The 20,315-nt window shown below is 41.3% G+C and overlaps 1 protein-coding gene across 1 annotated transcript in view; it reads right to left on the bottom strand.

The window, feature by feature from the left end:
* LOC146772546 (fibrillin-2-like) overlaps positions 1-20,315 on the bottom strand; it is a 263,733-nt gene that overhangs the window by 228,800 nt on the left and 14,618 nt on the right. The window contains exon 2 of the mRNA XM_085638491.1: positions 16,021-16,327. Coding sequence (XP_085494617.1) covers positions 16,021-16,193 — 173 coding nt within the window. The 5' untranslated portion in view covers positions 16,194-16,327. The remainder of the gene's footprint in view (positions 1-16,020; positions 16,328-20,315) is intronic.

Raw genomic sequence — 20,315 nt, 5'->3', positions numbered from 1 at the left:
TCCCCGGCTCATGTTTTGCTGGTTTGCCTCTTTTATTTTAGGATTAATTCCTTATTGAGAGGCAAATCTAAAATATCTTACATGCATGTAACATTTGTGTAAAGGAAATAAAGTATGGCTGTAAGGATTAAGGTGGCAACAGAATGCCTGGGTATAGATCTCCCCAAATTCCAGAGGTAGTAAAAGTGGTATCACACATTATTTGACCCTTCAAATACATCAATGGGGTGCCCACTTGCACCATCTGGAGCCAATCTTCAGACTCCTATTTACTACCGATGAGCCCCGGGTGCAATGGCAAAGGAGTTCCTTCCTTTGCATTGGGCCACACCTTCATGAAAATGAAGAAACATTTCCATTTCCTTGACATTGCAAGTCTACCTGCACTACGAGCATCACAGAATGGGCAACGCAAACATCTGCTGCATGTGTTTAATAATGGTAGTGCCCCTGTGATGCCAAAATGATAAGGAAGATGTCGGACTGCACCCCCAGCACTTGACCCCTGAAATTGGGACAAGGGGCAGACTTTGAAAATTTGTGGATGAAAAGTCTCACATAAAAATAGCTTTTGTAGACAAAAATGCCAAAGTCTACTTTTTCATCGAAAAATCTCAGCCAAACATTTTTTGCAAGAATTTTCAGACAAAGGCACGTTGTGAAATGGTGAAAAAGTCAGTAACTTCATCAAGTTGTGAAGTTTACCGGCTATGCAAAATTGGGCTCGGCAAAGTTTTTTGTTCGCTGGAATCCAACACACAAAGAGGTAGTCTGTTTTCAGAAAACAATGAACCATGACAATGTCTCACATGGCAGAGCCAAGTAGGGAAAGTGAGTGCGGTTACTCCACTCTAAATAGGGAAGGGCAGTCGTCACTGTGACCTGAGAGCCAAGTGTCGGGTAAGCCCATCACGTGCTATCAGGTTAATCGTTTATAAGAGTGGAGCCAGCTAAGGCTCCAACAGTCTAAATCTATCACATCCCTGACTCTAAATAGAGCTGAAAACCCTGAATTTGGCACTCAGGTCAGTATCAGAGCAAGCACTGCTATTTTCCAATGATTGTGTGTTTTGATTCATATCAAAGAATCAAGACCAGAAGTGGGTGAATTGCAGTCAGTGTTCATTACTGTCTATGACAAGAAGCATATGACATTAACTGTGTAATTTTTTGCCCAATCACAGACTTTTCCCAATTGCTAAACAATGTGTCTGAAGGACTAACCAACTTTATAATCATATAAGTGTCTCGTCTTGGAAGTGACAATGACTAAATCTGTACCAGTCTATGCTTTTTAGAGCTTTGGATAGGGGATTTGGATCTCTAATAAGTAGGGTATTAAAATTCACAAATTTGCTTTTGCATAATTACCTGACATTTTAAAAAAATTACAACAAATTCCACAAAATTAAGCAAAATGGAAATCCGCCATTTAACCTTTATTTTTGTATGAAATTCAATCGTGTGTCCATATTAGCCACGGAAGTGTAATTTGCTTTAACAATAGTGGCAAAAACACAAGTGTGTTAAACAAATGACTGCAAGTTACCCGGACATTCCAAATGTTTCCTCAATCCTGTGCTATAATTTTGCTGTGAACACAGCATAATTACGCGATGTAGCATAATAGCATCATTTTAGAATTTCACATAACAAGCTTAAATTCTGAAATTCCTGAAATTACATGAATTACACTCATCTAATTTTAATTTCACCCAGGCGTAGTAGTAAAATGATCTCTTATGTGTGTATTTGTTAAACTAATTATTTATACATGCTATTTGGAAAGCAAACACATGTATTCAAGTTCATATTAATATTACTACATTTTACAAACTAAGGAAACAGTAACTTACAAAAGTCATACATTAAAAAATTGAGCTGAAAATCAATCTCTATTCTGCATAAAACTTTCTTTTTTTTTTTTTTATTTGCAACTGTTTAGGAAAAAAAAACAGATAACTTTCCATTGTTAATTGCAGAGATAGAAATTCAATTTGAACATTTGACTTATAAGACAAAATAAATGCATAAGAATTACATTTGCGTTAATAAAAATCAAAGAGATATTCCATGCGCGTAATAAAGTCATACATTTGTATTATTATTTTTCCATGTTTCTATTGGTTCCCAGATCATATTGCCTAGGGCTCGCGCCTTTTTTCCTTTACATGCAAAGATAGCTTTCTCCTGGTTATATATAGCCAGCAGCCTAGCTAGCCAGACCTGGACATTGGGAGGATCTGTGTCTTTCCAACGAGCTGTTAAAATGATCCTATAAATCGCTGTCCCTAAAAACAGACAAATTTCCTCTCTATTTGTATGGCCGAGTGTATTGTCGTAACCCAACATATATACGGTGGAGGATTCGGGTATTGCGTGTCCAAACACAGCCTGCCAGAATCCGGCTATCATATTTCTTAGGGGAACGAGCTTGCTGCACTCATATAACATATGGAGTAGATGTGCCCCGCTTTTCCCACATCTCGGGCATTCTGAATTCACCCTTTTCCCCCAAGAGCAGAGCTTAGATGGTGTGAAATACAAATCATATATGGTCTTATATAGCTGAGCTTTCAAATTAGATGAGACAAATAATTTAATTGAAAGGTATAGTGACATATCAATATCTACATTAGGATTATTTAAATTGCGTGACCATCTCCTTTCCGTATTTTCCAGGTCATCCTGCTGATTTTCAATTAGAATTGTATAAAGAGTACCAATCTTAGTTGTAGATTTGGCCATACATTCAAATATGGGAATATTACACAAAGAGACATCAAAACTCCTTGATTTTAAGATTGTGTTAATCTGAATGAATTTAAATATGTTATTGTACGGGATAGAGAATTTATTTTGTAGGAGTTGAAATCTGTTAGTATTGCCTGGTAACAGAAAGTCCCCTAGCGTTAGAACTCCCAGATGTTCCCATCTTCTAGCCATGCCGTCATATATATGTTGTGGCAAGGCTGTAGAGTGCCACAAAGAGATGTGCCTATTATATTTAGGTATGTTAAGATGACGTGTTATTTTCTTCCAGGTGCCCCAGGCACTAGTTATGATCTTAAATTTAGTTTTCTTGTAATAAGAGGGTTCTAATTGTTTTACAAGAAGACCATTGGCCTTATCTCCTATAAGAAGCTCATAGATTGATGGTATGCACTTATCGTCTATTTCGTCTTCTGGTGTTTTAATAAAGAGTAACATGGTCATCTGATGAATCATGGTGGCCCATAAATAAAATCTCAAATTCGGGACAGAAAGACCGCCTCTTATAGTTGGAAGGGAGAGAAAGCGGATTGATCTCCTTATTTTCCCGTACCCCCAAATGAATCTAACCATATGAGATTCCAGGGCCTTAATAAACTTATCATCAATTAGTAATGGAATTGCACGAAATAAATATAAGACCTTAGGTAGTATATTCATTTTAAGAAAGTTCCCTCTTCCAATAATTGATAAGTGCAGACCATCTATCCTTTTTAGATCATCCTTAATTTTTTGGAGGAGGGGATCATAATTAATTTCAGTTATTTCCTCTATTTTTGAGGATATCCGAATTCCAAGATACATTGCGCTATCAACTCTACTTGAATCAATGAATTGGGTGTTATGAGTGCAGATAACCATTGTTTTATCTCTATTTAAAGGGTATCCAGAGAGGCGACCATAACCCTGCGTAATCTGTTCAATTGAAGATAAAGCCTCAGCGGGATGAGATGTTATTATGGCCACATCGTCCGCATACGCGAGGACTTTGGTGTCGTATGGCCCTATTGTAACAGGTTTAATAGACTGTGTTGTTAACAATTTCAAAATTAGAGGGTTTATAAAGAGGGCGAAAAGAATCGGAGAACATGGGCAACCCTGATGAGTACCTCGAAATATGTCAAGGTACCCAGACTCAAGACCCATTGCCACAACCTTTGCCTTTGGCGTAATATACATAGCCTTTATGGATTTCATGAGACAGGGCCCAATTTTATTTTGCTCGAGTATCGCCCAGAGAAATGCCCATGAAACCCTATCAAAGGCTTTCTCTGCATCCAGAAGGATCATCGACATCCGGCCGCCCGAGACACCCACGGCCTCGAACAGGGCAATGGCCCGACGGATATGATCCGTGGTGCCCCTGCCCGGAACGAAGCCATGCTGCCACGGGGAGACTAGACGCTTGACGATCCCTCCGAGGCGATTAGCTAGAATCTTAGAGTAGAGCTTCGAGTCTGAATTTATCAGAGAGATTGGGCGGTACGATGTGGTCAGATTGGGTGGTTTGTCTTTTTTAGGAAAAATAACTATATTCGTTTCCCGCCAAGAATTAGGGGAGCTGGCGCGTAACTGAATACTTATAAATAAGTCTAGAAGGAGCGGTGTTGTGATATTATCGGGAATTTTATATAGCTCTAAGGGTATTTTATCTGGGCCGGCAGCCTTGCCTGGAGCAAGCTCGGCAAGGGCCGTTTGTAGCTCTTTTAAAGCTATGTCTTTTTCTAAATCTTGTATAGTAGCTTCCTCTAGTCCTGGGTTGTCTGCTTGCTCGATTGCCCACCTAATAAGTTCATCCTTAATTATTTGAGGGTCAAGCATATCCTCGTTTTGGTAGAGTTTCTGATAGTATTTTTTGAACGCTTCTAAGATAGCATCGGATGTTGTATGATCTTGACCGTCTACCTTAATACTAGCAATTAAATTTCGGGATTGTTTTTGTCTAGTACGAAGAGCGAGCTGCCTGCCAACCATCTCACCTGCCTCGTATAGCTCGTTGCGGTGGGATTGATAAATCTCTGCTGCTCTCTTAGTTAGTCTACTATTGATTTCCATTTTAAGAATTATCATTTCGTTTAAAATCTGCCCTCCATCTCCACCTTGCATTATTATAGCCATATGTTCCTCCTCCTTGCCAGCTAGTTCTAGAAGAAGTGATTCATTAGTTTTAGCCAGCTCTTTCTTTTTTCTGGCTACATAACTTATTGTTTCACCACGAATTGAAGCTTTTAAGCAGTCCCAGACCACATCCCGTGGGGCACTATAACGATTAGCGTCTATAAATCCCTGTGCCCATATCTTAATGTATTCTACATAATCATTATCAACTAATAATTTTCTATCGAAGGACCAAGTTGATCGTGGTCTTAGAATATTATTAGTCTTTAGTGTGAGCATTAGGGGATTGTGGTCCGAAATGATTTTTGGAAGTTTATTTATTTGCACCTGATTGAGCTGGCTACTTGTCATCCAGATATAATCGATGCGGACATATTTTTTATGTGGATGTGAAAAATAAGTATATCCCGGATCTTGATGTTGTATCTTGTCCCACACATCGACTAAGCCTAGACTCTCCTTTAATTGTAGTATGGCTCTATATACTTTCGGTTTGTATCCCACATATTTGAATTGCTCATGAGTACATACCAGATCCCGGTGGGTCAACGAAATATTGAAATCTCCACAAAAAATTAATGTGGAGGGCCATGATGCTAATTCCAATTCTAAACTGAAAAAAAAAGAAGGATCATCGTGGTTGGGCGCATAGATAGAACATATAGTGATACCTACTTTGAGCTCGACAATCACCCACCGGCCAGACGGGTCAACTGTCTTACGTAGAGGCGGTCCTAAAAAAGATTTTGCCAATATCGCTACTCCCCTTGTTCTAGTAGTATGGGTAGTGCTTGCCATTAGGTCGAACCCAGGAATCCTCAATGTGTTTCTTTCTGCCCAAGGAATGTGAGTCTCTTGGAGACAAACTATATCAAACAGATTATGGGAAATCATACCCCACATTCGATCTCTTTTTCCCTTATCATTAAGGCCCGCTACATTCCAAGAACAAAGTTTTAAGCTAGCCATAGTTTACGTCTACTGACCAATCCAACTCTACCATATGACCAAATTTGATAAGAATAATTACATAAAATCCATTTCTAACTCTGCTTTTATTTCTATAACTACAGTTGCATTTTTTGTATATTTTCGCCCCCCTGAGTCCCAACCTACCCCCCAACCCTCTCCCCTCCCTCCCTCCACCCAGCCCCCCCACCCCCCTTTCGGCAGGCCAATTAGACTCCATGAGAGTCTGTATTGATGGACGTGCAGTGAAAAGGCCAGTGCTCACCAATAAATCTATACCCAACTTTTAATTTAAATAGAAGTTCATTTAAACATCAATTAACCGTAAACGCTAAGAAGCTAAATCTCAGCCCTTAAAAAGTGTCGAGATATTCCTTGGCTTTTATCTCAGAGGTAAAAAACTTAGTCTGATTGCCATTGATAACTTTCAGGGTAGCCGGATTAATCAAGAATGCCTGAAGTTTTTTATCTTGAAATGGTCTAATGAGTTGGCGAAGACGCCACCTCCGCTCAACCGTTACATGACAAAAATCAGGGCGTACAAAATAAGTTATGTTGCCACTAGTTTTTTTTGCCTCAGGCCTAGCTTTTTCCCATATCGCTTGTCTCAGCAAAAAATTGCCGAAGTAGACCAATATTGCTCTTGGATATGCCCCTGGTTTAGGCGTGCCTCTCATATTCAAAGGTACGCGATGAGCGCGTTGTATCTCAGTGTCCCAGTTCCAGTTTGACAACTCTGGGAGAGAGTCTTGAAGCAGTTTGACCATGAAAGAGCGGGTATCTCCCGCTTCAATTCCCTCTGGTATTCCCAGAACTCGTAAATTACTTCGCCGTTGGCGATTTTCCATGTCCTCCAGTTTCCACATCAAGTCTGATAGTCCCTTATCATGCGCCTCAATCTTCTCATGATTTAGCGCGGTTTCTGTTTCGTTAATTACTAGTCTTGACTCCATCTCGTTCATCCGATCATTGAGAGAATCAATTTTTTTAGAAAGCTTACGAACTGCACCCTGCACAGTTCTGCTTGAGCCTTGCGACTGTCATGAGAAGTCTCTTCCCTATGTGAAGCAATGGCTGACAGAATCGTTTCTAGCGTTGGTGCAATCGTATCTTGAGTGGTACCATGTTCTTGATGCTCTTGGTGTTGATTAGAATCAGAAACAGGCGCTTGTGATTGTAATTGTGTCGGAACAGTCCCTAGGGGGGGAGGATCACTAATAGGGGTATAATCCCATGCCAGGTCTATTGAATCACGGCGACTTTTTCTGTGTTTAGGTCTCAGTCTCTCAGCAGTTCTAACTTTGCTGGTATTAGTTTCTTCGTCACTTGACTCAGACAAGTTAGATGTAGTATCGGTTGACCACCCCAACTCATCAGAGAAGGAATAAAAATCACTGGGTTCTTTATCCCTCTCTTTATCTTTATCTGTATCGGCCTCACTCTGATCTCCACTTGGTATTCCGGATCCGAGTAGCGTAGTCTGCCGATTTCTTAATACAACATGTTTTGTTTGTCGACCTTCCGGGTTATTTATTTGGGTAGGATGAGGTATTAGAGAGGTATTATTTCCAGGTTTAAGAGTTCCAGGTTTAGGAGTTGTAATTAAATGAGGACTGTCATTAATTTTCCCATTCAATACACTGTTTGTGGGTGCTTGTGCTTGTGTCTCGTCATTGCCCCCCCCCACAGGGCCCCTGGAATCTTCACCCCTTCTCACCGTCTGTTTCTGTGTGTGACTCCGTCTGTTTTCCTCTGGAGGAGCGTCGTTAATGCACCTGTCATTTCCCTTCTGGTCAGCACTCGCGTCGGCTTCAGCAGCTTCCAACACGTCTCGGGTGTGAGACTTGCACTGCTCACCTCGACCCGGAAGAGAACGAGCCGGAATCCCACGGAGAAGTTCAATCACGGAAGAGACATTCTGCCCGCTTTTCCGGGTAGAACCGCTCGGACCTTTAGATGAAATCTTCTCTATTATTCCTGCAGCTGGAGCCTCCACTGTATCACGAACGATCAGCCTAGTCGTTCTCGCTTCCTTTTGTTTCATGGTGGCGGAGGTTGTATTTTTTAGAGCATTTTTCGGGGCCATCATACTACACAACTGGACCTCAGTATCAGACAGGTGAGATTGTGTATGGGTCTTGCAATTCTTGTAGTTCTTGCTTAAGTTACATAGATACCGGACTATAGAGAGACCGATCACTGTAGCGAAAATAGAAACTCGAGTCTTAGACAGTATTTCATTTCCATTTTTGTCAAGTGAATCCTCGAGCAACATCCCTCTGTTCCTTAACGTGATTAAATCCTATATGTTAAATCATCGCATAGCGGCCCGTAGAGTCTGTTGATGAGCACCAGCCGGAGCTCACTGCACTGCGGTCTCAGGCGGCCGCCATCTTGCCCCCAACACCGAGATCCTGCCCCCAAGATCACGGTTATCAAAATTCTTGTCTGCATAAAACTTTCAATGCATCTTCATATTCAAAGAAATTTCACTTGCAAAGTCTACCTGAAAGCACCCAGGGTACGACTGTGAGAGATCGTATTGGTGTTTAAAGACTAGAGCAAATTAAACCCCCAATAGAAAGAACCCTGGCTGAAAAATCATTGTCATTAGTTGAGGTCACTGGGGCTTTATGATATATAAAAGCATACCTTGTTAGACTTACTCCTCTTATCTGAGCCGACAATCTCTACAATGCCTATAAAATGCCAGACGGAGGACACACAAGGGAAGAGTGCACATTAATCAATGTTTAGGATGCAAACAGAACCACGTCACCTTAACCGAACACCAACAACAACTAACATTATGGAGAAGCTATCACATAAAGACAAGAAGGCGGTTGTTAATGCTCTTGTCTGAACTCTTGTTCCACAAGGGAACAGGGTCAATACAAGTTTGACTACAGCTTAGAATATACAGAGGAGTTCCCAACAAGAAGAAGGGTCAGCTTCATAGAGCTCAGAGCCGTGCTGTCCATCTGATCCTTGGCTTGAAGCCCACAAATCATAGTTTATGAAGTCTGATGACCCTTTGTGACGTCCAATCAAATAACAGGTCAAATTCAAGACCTTTCTTCTAGTCACAATATCCATCATGGTTGCTCAACCTCCTACATGTCCAATGTGAACTGCCAAAAAAATCAACCAGACACCAAGAACTGGTCTGGTTCCCAGACACCAAGAACTGGTCTGGTTCCCAGACACCAAGAACTGGTCTGGTTCCCAGACCTGCTTTTAATCTTGAAAAGTATAGCAATGTCTATCCCATAGTTGACCCTCAGTTGTTTTAACTCTCTGTACTACCGTTCTTTAGATTTCAACTGGCGGAACACATCTATATACACATATTAGTAAATCACAGTTACATTTTAATCTTTGTTATACGTGTGTGAGGAATTACCCCCCTAATTTTCCTACACTTTTTAGGCAACGCTCAGAATAATGCAGATATTACCTTTCAAGACTCTGTATTAAGTAATTAAGGTGTTAAACTCAAAATGAGGCTGTTTTGAGTTGAAACATAAACAATTGGAAACAACTAGTCCTCCTGTCGAGTGAAGACCATCTGACTAATTGTGAAGGTGATTCAAGGTCAGGTCCATTATTGTGTACCGGGAAACTGACCGCGACATCCAACTCATTGTTGAGTATTGCCCGCTGAAGGGACACTCTCTGTCCCTCTTTGTGTTTCACTCAGCCTTTAAACAAAAGTTGAAAAACTAGCATACACATGCACACACACATCCACATGGTGAAATGATGGAGACTAAGAAGAAACTCCTTGTGTTTCTACTTTGTTGGTGATCGGATACAACATTCCGATTGTGTTGAATTTCGGTCAATACATTCTACAGAGATCACACCATAGCAACAGTAACACAATAATTCTGTCCCTGTTCTAAGCACAAGGGATGAAAAAGGCAGACATATTCCAGCACAGTCTCTCACCAAGGTTTACACAAGGCCTGTGAATGTGGATGCTTGCTTGAACAAGAATAACATTCCCATGCAACAGGGTCGCAGCCGCCCACCCTGGAGAGGAAGCAGCAAGTCTGCAAAAACCAGAAGAGATTGCTAGTAATAACACAATATTCTCTACATGCTATTTGCTTTCATCCCTCTGCGCCTGCCAAGCCCGCATTCTCACCAAGGCCGACCACAGGTGTATTTTTCCTTGTAATGTCTTGAACGCCCTTTTATTTGCACAGACCCCTAATGGAGGCTCTGGCGTTGTGGACATGCAATTTCTTGCTCTAATCAGCATAAATGATAGGTTTCGCCTTACATTGGATGAGGGACAAAAACTGCTTATAGAATGCATTCATTATTGAGTTGCTCCATACGTCTTACATAGATAGGGAACAACAGCGTGGAGGAAAGCAGAACACGCTCACGTAAAACATCGTCTTGAGAATAGTATTCTAAATCAAAGAGAACATAAGCTAATATTGTAGGAGCCAAGATTTGGGGAACTGTAACACAAAAACATCTAAATACTAATACAGATAATTTTGTAAAATAAGTATGTCTTCAGCTCTCTTACACTAGTCCATATGGTCAGGGCAGATTTTATGGCAAGATGTCAACTGGCCTTAATGGTGCTATCTTAGAAAATCTGGGTCCGACTGCATCACAAAACTTCTCAGGGAGGAAGTAGACATGGACACATTCCAAGAAAGGGGGCATACAAGTGTCATCTTGCCTTCTGTGTCAAATATTCTTACACATCAGGACCCAGGACCATATTCTGAACTGTGATTATATATATATATATATATATATATATATATATATATATATATATATATATATATATATATATATATATATATATATATATATATTAACCCTGTGCGTAGTTCGCGAAGTAGCACTTCGCGAAGCTACGCAAAGTGCAGTTCACACTACGCGAGCTACGCGTAGCACTTCGCGAACTGCGTAGTACCTTGTTCGCACTGTGCCAGATATCGTTTTCAATGATTGCACAGTGCGGACAAGCAACCGGCACTGTGCAATCATTGAAAATGGCATCTTGCACAGTGCGAGCTGTAGTTTTCTGCTGCTCGAGTAGATTTTTACTCGAGTGGCAGCTTTCTCAACGCGAACTGGTAGTTTCTCATCGCGAGCGGTCGCGAGCATACGCGACCACTCGCAATGAGAAACCTGACCTCCTTGCGTTGGGAATCTCGCCGGGAGGTTTATTTTCCATGCTTGCGATCGCGAGCAAGCAAAAAATGACTGCAGCACTACGCAACACTACGCTACGCGTGTTCGCACTGTGCTACGTGCAATTTGCGTAGTGCGAAGTAGCGCGAACTTCGCAAACTACGCGAGCGTAGCGTAGTGCTTTGCCCAGGCTTAATATATATATATATATATATATATATATATAAATATATATTCTTCTGAATTCATCCATCTCTCAGGGAACAGTGCCGTCTCAATTCAAATCAGCCACGGTTATCCCTATCCTAAAAAAACCTGGGTCTGACCCTACCCTCCCTGCTAATTTTAGGCCTGAAACGAAACACTAATGGCCACCACATCCTCAGAGTTTTCTCCCATGGTGTGGAGGGGTCATTTTTTTCTGTCCTTCACCACCAGGAAGGAAAGAAAAAAATGCATTACACCATCCACTCTAAATAGGATGGGTAGTGTGATTTCTATCCTCTGAGGACCTCTACTTTGTCAGGCCATCGTACGGAATGTTCCATCGACTGAACTAAAAGGGGGTCCATGGACAAAAAACCTAAGGTCAGCTCCTCTCTAAATAAGACGGACAGATCAAGGGTTTGGCAGACTCAATCACAACTGCCACTGAGAATCCTGTCCTCCAAACTCTAAGTCAAGCGCTAAGTAATGAAATCTTGTATGACTCATTTTTCTGGAATACATTAGGCATGATTTAGCCACACCTCGCACTTCTTGCTACCCACAGATTTGTGACCTCCTGCCATCTGACTGCTGATCAATAACTTAATTGGGCTGAAAAATAAGTACAGTCATAACAAAAATACAGCTATAACCTTTGGTGGCTATTTCTCATGGTTCTCTGTGATAATATCCAACCAAAATATAGAAATGTAGTAAAATAAAGATTTTTAATGGCGATGCAGTCTGTTATGTTTTTTAAAACCCATCACTTTTAGGATGGATGGGAAATACTCGACACTCCCCTCCATTGCTGCTTCATCCTCTATTTCTGAATACATCTTTTGTTTTATTGTATTATGCCATATTCTGCAACCTGCCTTACCTTTTTAGGTCTGGATTGACAGTGCTGCTATCTGCAAGACTTATTGTTACCAAGACTTTAAAAAAGGATATATGTTTATATATATCTATATGAGTGAGTGAGTGAGTGAGTGAGTGAGTGAGTGAGTGAGTGAGTGAGTGAGTGAGTGAGTGAGAGAGAGAGAGAGAGAGAGAGAGAGAGAAAGAGAGAGAGAGAGAGGGCTTTGGCTCCACAAAGACCAGTATTATTCTCTCACCTCATGCTATAGGTTGTTTGATTGTTACATTCCGCATCCCAGGAATACTTTTACTGAATGCATAAGTACACTAATCGTCATACTGCTTGTGTCATTCAAGTCGTTATCTTCCATATGCATTCTTTAGAGAAAATTATTGCATTTTTTGCAACGTTTCCCCAGCATTGGCAAAGCGAATAGGATAGGCTTTAGTGAGCTAAACAGCATTTGTGCATTCAACGAACATTAAAGAGCATTTGTAGTTGCCCGAGTCTACATCCTACAGCGCATTAAATCCGACCTGTGGATATTGTAAATATGTGTTTGTTGTTGCTCTTCCAGCTCCAACCTATTACTTCTGCCATACTCACACGAGAGTCATGTGTCTTCTCATTCCTCCAGCAAAACTCCTCAACTATTTGAGATCTAACAACTTTAGAAATATCAGCCTTTTGCAACCTCCCTTGGGCGGAAAGAAAGGTTGCCACTCTGTCTCCCCTGTAGCTAGCTTGCACTCCACCCCTGTTACAGCTGCCTGCACTTAACATAAAATGGAACCGCCTGGTCCGTCTTCACTGGGGCTGCATTTTACTCAGTGACAGAGAGTTTACCAGTACTCCATCCTACATGTGCTGTCTCAGTTCCACTCCACCTGGATCTGCCTACACTCCATGGCGTGGAGCTCTCTGCACTCCACCCGATCTGGTGCTGCCGCCATCATGCCATCTGGATCTGCCTGTGCTCCATCCTGGGAGGAGCTGCTGCACTCTATGCCAGCTGCAACGGCATGCACTCAATCCCACCTAGAACTGCCTGCACTCCACCCCCTCTGGCTTTGACTGCACTCTATCCCATCTGGACCTGCCTGAAGGACATCATGTCTGATGCTTTTTGTGCTCCGTCCCATCTGAGTCTGCCGGAAAACTATCCCGGTGGACCTACCGGCAGTCCATCTATGTGGACCTGCCTGCACAGAGTGCCAGCGGGGCTGCCTGCACTCCACCCGACTTGAGCCGGCAGTACTGCATCTCCTGTGGAGCTGCTGCAATCAATCCAAACGGTGCTGCATGCAATTCACACCTCCTGGAGCAGCCTGTAATCCATACCATCTGGAGTTGCCTGTACTCAATCCATTCTGGTGTTTGCTTTTGATCTGTCCCAGACAGAGCTATCTACACTCTATCCCACCTGAAACTATCTGCACTCTTCTATCAGCATGCACTCTGTATCAGTCCGGCTGCTTGCACTCTGGCTCGAGGTCGCTATAGTGTTATGGATTGTGTCATCGTAGTGCTATTGAATCGATGTTAAATCCATTGGTAAAAGACCCACCTGCACGGCACTGGCTGTATTTAGCCTTCTGTGTGCACATCGAAGCCTTGATTAAAATGCTTAGACGCTCCAGCTGATGAACCGCTACACATGTGAAGAGTAGGCGCAGACACGGATTAGGGTCCGTGAACCTTGCTGTATTTACGGATTCTCTTGGTGTCATTTGGTTCACAGTACTTGGTTTACTGTACTTTAAATTTAGATTTCCAAAGCAAGAGTTTCATTATCTTTGTTCTCTTCTCACTGGAATTGATTTAGGGCTGTGTATGTATACTTCAGCTTTAGGCTCAGGTCTCATTGCCACTGAGTGACACATTGCACGCCATTACGTTCATCTGTACCACTTCAAGGACCTATAAGGCTGTGCTTGCACAGACATGGAAGAGAATACAATTATGAGTGTCCCTACTTAGTTACCAATTCCTTTCTCTTTATGCTGAGCCTACATTTCATGAAGAAAGAGAGAGCAATGTTTTGTTGAATATTCCTCAATGCGGGTGGTCAGCCTCTTGAAGGTACACCTAATTTTGTAGGTAAGGAAGTTAAGCAACAGGGAGATCTAGTGATGTGCAAATTCAGGACTCACAGTCAGGGATTACATTCCACCTAGAAAGGCATAAGAATGGTCCAAAATCCGTCAGAAAATTGGTGAACATTGACCACACGATATACACTTGAAAGAAATCTGTCAAAACTGAAAAGGGACCAGTGAAGCTGGAGGTATGAAAGACAACCACGCTGCACTGCTTCATTCTAAGTCAGAATTCTCTGCCACGCTTACAGTCGAGGTTACCAAGAAGCATATGCGGACCATCACTCACAACCACCAGACTTCTCAATCAACAGCGATTTGATTTACCTATAATAAGTTCATTTATGAAAGCAAACCACTATCCAGGATTACAGAATGCAACCAGATGGTGCAGGTTGAAGGCATAAATTGAATTTACATTCAGAACCATACCTTCTTAGCTGGACTGTCTGCAGCCCTTCAAGAATATAGCATAAGCCATTCCCGGCTACATCGAAATCATATGTTTCCTCTGTAGGTGGAGGTTAATTTACGATCTGTTAGAATGCGGCTCAGAGTGCCAAAAAATACAGTATTGGTAGTCAAGAAAAACTTCAAAGGGCCAACCTCTTCTTTCAGGCAATAAAGTTATGTCTGTGGTACTGATGATTTCCAATATATAAGTGTCCGCCCAATCATATCTGTTACATCTGAAGAACCGAGAAACGGTGGATGACTGGGAATATCTCTTTCATGAAATTATTTTTTCTAGCAGAGTCATATTTCTTGGAACTGGTGTCCATTCCTTTTTCCATCTTTGAATAGCAAGAAAATTGCTCATGAGATTTAGTAATGAACATTGTCTGGAAAGTGAGGAGGGAGACCTCCTTGAAGAGAGGCAGGAGCAGCAGCCAGAACAAACCAATGATCTTTTCTAAACATTTTTTGATTGCCACTTTGTCATTATAGAATCCAGTTTTGTTCTTCATTCTATGTGGTTAAAAGCCCCTGCAAGCTGGAATTGCACTCTAAAAATCTAAACCAAATTGCAATAGGCCATCTTAACAACTTTAAAATGAGGATTTTTGTTCTGTTTCTTTTGAGGACCTCATGCCTTTCTCTAGGACAAAGGGACATCTTTCCGGATGAATGAGCACTACATGGTGCACCAAAGTTAAGAGAAACACATAACCTACAATCATGAGCTCTCACAAGGGTTATCTGGGTAGCATTGAAACTAACACAGAGGAAAGTGTTTGTCCGATATACTTTCCAGTGTGAAAAGGTTAAAAAAAAAAGCCGACACGATAGGCCGGTGGGAATAAGACTCTAGCTATTGATACCTTGACCTCTGATGTGTTGCTTATAAATACAAGAGTGGGCTACCATGCATGATCCAAGCGAAAAGTATAGTAAGTGATAGAGCAGCAAGTCAGCATCACCCGCTTGTCCTACTTTGCCTTATCCAGAAAGTGAGCGGACCTAACATCACTGATGTCACTTACTTCCTCAACAGATAGACAGGTGCAATGGCATCCAAATTCTCTATCAATGGGGCGTGTTGAACCATTGGCACAGCCATTACTTTGAAGATGAAATAGGTGTTTTCCTATTCCTACACTACCTTTTCCACTTAGGGTGCAAAATCTGGTATATGAATGTATTTGTCCAGAGAGACGTTCTGGGCCTGAAAGCTAGACAAAGGGATCAGGTGCATGTAGTCTGGGATTTACTGTTGCTTGGATTAGATCCCTCGTAAATGGGCACTACTTCTTGGAAGTGAAATAAAAGTTAAAAAGACAGAGATCTTTTTCACATAGCAAAAGGAACAGAAGTCAAACGTACCCTCTTAGCGTGTCCTGTCCTCTCCGCCGTACTCTGTTTGCTGTTTGTCTGTCTTCGTAGCCCGCAAATCTGTCAGCCTGCAGATCTCCTTGCTCTGGTTGTCCTTGGACTTGCTCCAAATGGTAAAGTGCAGTCCATCCAAGCATGAACCTGGCCAGCCATAGAACCCCCATGACGGAAACAGTATGGGGACCCCACTACGCCCTGGACACCCACTCTCAGTGGGAAACGGGAATGGTGCCGTCAAGGGACGGCAGGCAACGCTGAGCCTGGAAGCCGTGCCAGTCCTGATGGGTTCGGTGCCAGGCTGGAAAGAGAACACAGATACAAAGGAAGGAGTTAGAATAACATAAAGTATTTTCAATCTTAGAATTTAAACTTGGTGAACTTAGGGTTCTAATAGTATACGCTCTGCTCTCACTTTTTTGATAGTGATTGCTTTATCTTAAATGTATACTTCAAAATGGTGTGTACTAAACTCCTCTAACATAACTGGTAACAACTCAGATACTACGTGAACACACACTTTGCATTATAAATATTAAAAATCTTTGTAGGCTAAACCATAAAAATATATTTTCTGCCCATTTAAAAACATGAAAGAAAGAAAATAAAAAATGGTCTTGTAGCCTTACCAGATACTATCTAAGAGTGCTGGCAAGTTACAATGAAGCTTGATAAGAGAATGCAAATAGATGTGATTGATGCCATTTATTTATAATTGTAAATTTTCCTTATGGAAGTCCCAGGCTCTTGCATCATATTGGCCAGCTTTAACAAACTGATTTCTGGACTCAGTGCTTTTTTAAATTAAATTAAGGATGCAATGCATAATAAGTTATCCAACAACATTATCCATCAGGCCAAGATGTTCTTTTCACACATTATCAATATTATAGCTAATCTTTGCTTTTGTTTTTAATTTCAATATACTTTTTATTGTTTTTTTACAACATATGACATATAACATATAACATTTAACATGTAATCATCAACGCTTTGTTGTTACAGGTCAGCCCAAAGTGGTTGAGTTAGCTGTAGTACATTTTCGGTAGCTTGACTGCCCCCATCCACTGTCATCGTATGGGAAAAGGAAGAAGTGAAATGGGCAAAGATAGGGGTTAGGGTAGAGAGAGAAAGAGATATCATGCCAGAGGTTTTTCTTTTTTTTATTTCCTCGCTAGTGTCAAGTTCTCGTGAGGTTGTGCTTTTCGAGTCGTTCTTCTAGAGAAACTCAGGGCGGCTCATATGCGTATAGGTACTTGTCCAGGGATGCCCACATACGCCTGCAGGGCTGTCTCCATGGTGAGTCACGTAGGGCAGATGTGTCAGCGCCTCTGAGATACGTCACCCAATTGAGCCATCCCTTGAACGTTGCCTTGGAGGTGTCTTTCCATTTAGTGAGTATCATTTTGACTCCCGCTGTTAGAAGGAGATCCAGTAGGTCTCTGTCCTGTTGTGAGTCTACCTCTGTTGTAATAAGTGCAGTTGCCAGAGTGGCAAATTCCGTTTTTAGTGTGCAACCTAACATTTTGTTTAAGAAAGTGAAAATCTTCTCCCAGAATTTTTTGACTTTGGGACAGTGATAGATAAGGTGTGCCATGTCCCCCTTTCCGTTATTGCGATCTTTGCTTTTGATATCAAAAGACCACCTTCTTAGATTACAGAATCTTGGAAGCTTGTGATAAAAAATCAGAAATTATTATTTGAAGTTCGGTGGTATTACAGTGGCCACTGCTCTCAAGAAAAAGGCACTTAAAATAACCAATTCTAACCATTTTTAAAGATCCTTAAAATTAACAGAGAGCCTCTTCTCAGGACTCGACTAGGTCATTTGAGTAAAACAACAAAAATCTTTCTTTCATACCAGTAGTGAATGAAAATATGCCCATACAGTGACCGTGCGAAAACGGGAACAGAGAAGACCCTTTTTTTCTAGTATTTATCCATAATGCACATTGTTGTCTTTACAAGGGGAGATGGTGAATCAGTCTTGAAATTTACAAGGAGCTGTAAATTTTTGCACTTGACCCAAATGGTGTAGTCCCATCACCGCAAATGAAAGGGTTTCGCCCTTGGATCAAACCAACTGTGAGATTCTTGATTATGTGATTGCTTCACATTGAAAAAACATGGGCGACAATCTCAATCTTATAAAAACAAGTATTCTTGCTTAACTATTTTGTTTATGTCCCCATACATAATCCTCCCCTACTGCCAAACATCTTGGATGAGACACTTATTTCATATCTTAAGCCCCATCTTGAAGAGATTCTGCCCTAAGATTCTGACCTGAAATATAGATTTGTATTTTAGATGCCATTATTGAGAGTATTATAATATGTCTGATTATAGGTTTTACTATTTTTAGTGGAAGGCTCCAGCTGCTTCCGAAGAAAGGCTGCATCCCAGGAATTTGAGGAAAGGTTGGTTTCACTTTACAAGAGGAAACCTGGGCAATAAAGAATTATCTGGGCTATCTACCCATCACATGCTCCAGGTACACTTCGTTTTGTATGTTTGACCTGGTATGTCATGAAAGGAAAATACCAGCCTTGTACAAGGGCAACCATCAGCTTGCGCAGCACCTACACATGGAGTCCATGGACTCCAGGGCTCACCAGTCCAAACAGAAATATGCAAAAACACCATCATTATACTGACATCCCTTCAACATGTCCCAGGGATTATGAAGACCTCAGCAATGGAAGACAGAACAGAACATTTACTGGGGAGTAGGAAGGCAGCCCTCCACAGTGGCTGAGGGAAAAAGGTATGTGCCTCCACTAGATGTGTGCTGCCACAAACGTCAGTCTCATTGGTTGAGTTGGCAGGAGCACTTCTCACAAAAAAGAGGTACACATTGGCTGACTCCTTACATCAAGCCAAGTCTGATATTAATAAAAATATACAGTTTCAGAACTTCAAATGAGCCTGCAGTATTTCAAGCTCATTGGGGGAAAACAAACAGGTCTGTTGAGAAAACAACCAGGAAGTGTTGCACAGTTTCACATGGTTTTGTAGTTGATTTTCCTCCCAAGAGCAGATGTGAATACATGTGGGAAAGTTGAAGAAGTTCACTAACGGGTACGTAGTCTATTGGGGCCCAAGTAAAAAAGGAAGAAGGGTGAACCTTTGATGAACCAGCTAACAAATATTTCAGCGGATATATATTTGTTCGAAGAATGCTAGAGGTAGTCTGCATCTGAAGAGAAAATATTTGCACAAAAGACTCTGGGAATTCGAACATCATATGTACAGAGAGCAAGTGTCTAAGGAATGTCTCCTGAACTCCACTACACTGTAGCTTCACCTAACCGATGTTGGTCCTGAAGAAGGTGCTATAAATAAACATCTGGGTACCGAAACACTCCTCAACCTGCTCTCTTTTGAAAGATCCTGTGGACATAGACCACCAGTCGGTCAATTATGCAGGTACTTTAATTTATGACCTGGCTGCTTTTCAAAGATGCTGTAGCCTTGGACCACATGTCAGTCTATTATGATTCTTCTCTAATTTTGGAACAAGGATTTCTAAATAAATATACTGATCTGTTAATTTTATGAAGTGCGGTGGGAATGTTTGGAATGTATGAGTTTTTTTTATATAAAAGACGGGGTCAGGGAATGTTGATTTTTTGAACCATGAATATATTATGATGTAGATATGATAAATGTATTACTAAGAAAGTATCTAAATGTTTTAATATATATTTTTGACCCAATTAAAGAAAGAATAAGCTCAAATATATATCTATCGTTGTGTATTAATGGAACAATGTGACTTGATGGGATGAGTCATATGGATTAGGCTTCGTCAGTTATTCTTTTGTGATATTTACCACCCTTCTGCAACCCGTAAAGTATTTATGTTTGATGTGCCCTTTATGTATTATGTTATTTTTGATCCAACTGAACGAAGATGAGCAATCACTCATATCACACCCAAGTGCAAAAAGGTGAAGAACATAATAAGGTAGACCTACATCCATAATTTGTGGGTGACTGGAAATGTGGGACTGACGATACAGTTCTTCCTCCAATTGCATTGGAGCTCCCTGGTGGGGGTGGAACAAGAATCTAGGTAGCAACCACAACTTCCTAGTGAGCAATGAATGATCACTGAGGTGGAATTTACATCTCCCAATTGCTAAATGGCATCACCTTGGCAGTGATATCTTCACGATGCATGAGTAGGTGGGAAATGAGAAGATGGCCGCTGCGGACCAAGTGAAAAGTGTCTTGAGAGGGCGCTCATTGCCCCAGATGAGTGGCATTCCATGAATGAATGAATG

Source organism: Triturus cristatus, chromosome 12, assembly GCF_964204655.1.
Source record: "Triturus cristatus chromosome 12, aTriCri1.1, whole genome shotgun sequence".
In the NCBI taxonomy this organism is placed as follows: Eukaryota; Metazoa; Chordata; class Amphibia; order Caudata; family Salamandridae; genus Triturus; species Triturus cristatus.
This window is presented reverse-complemented; position numbering and strand designations above follow the sequence as displayed.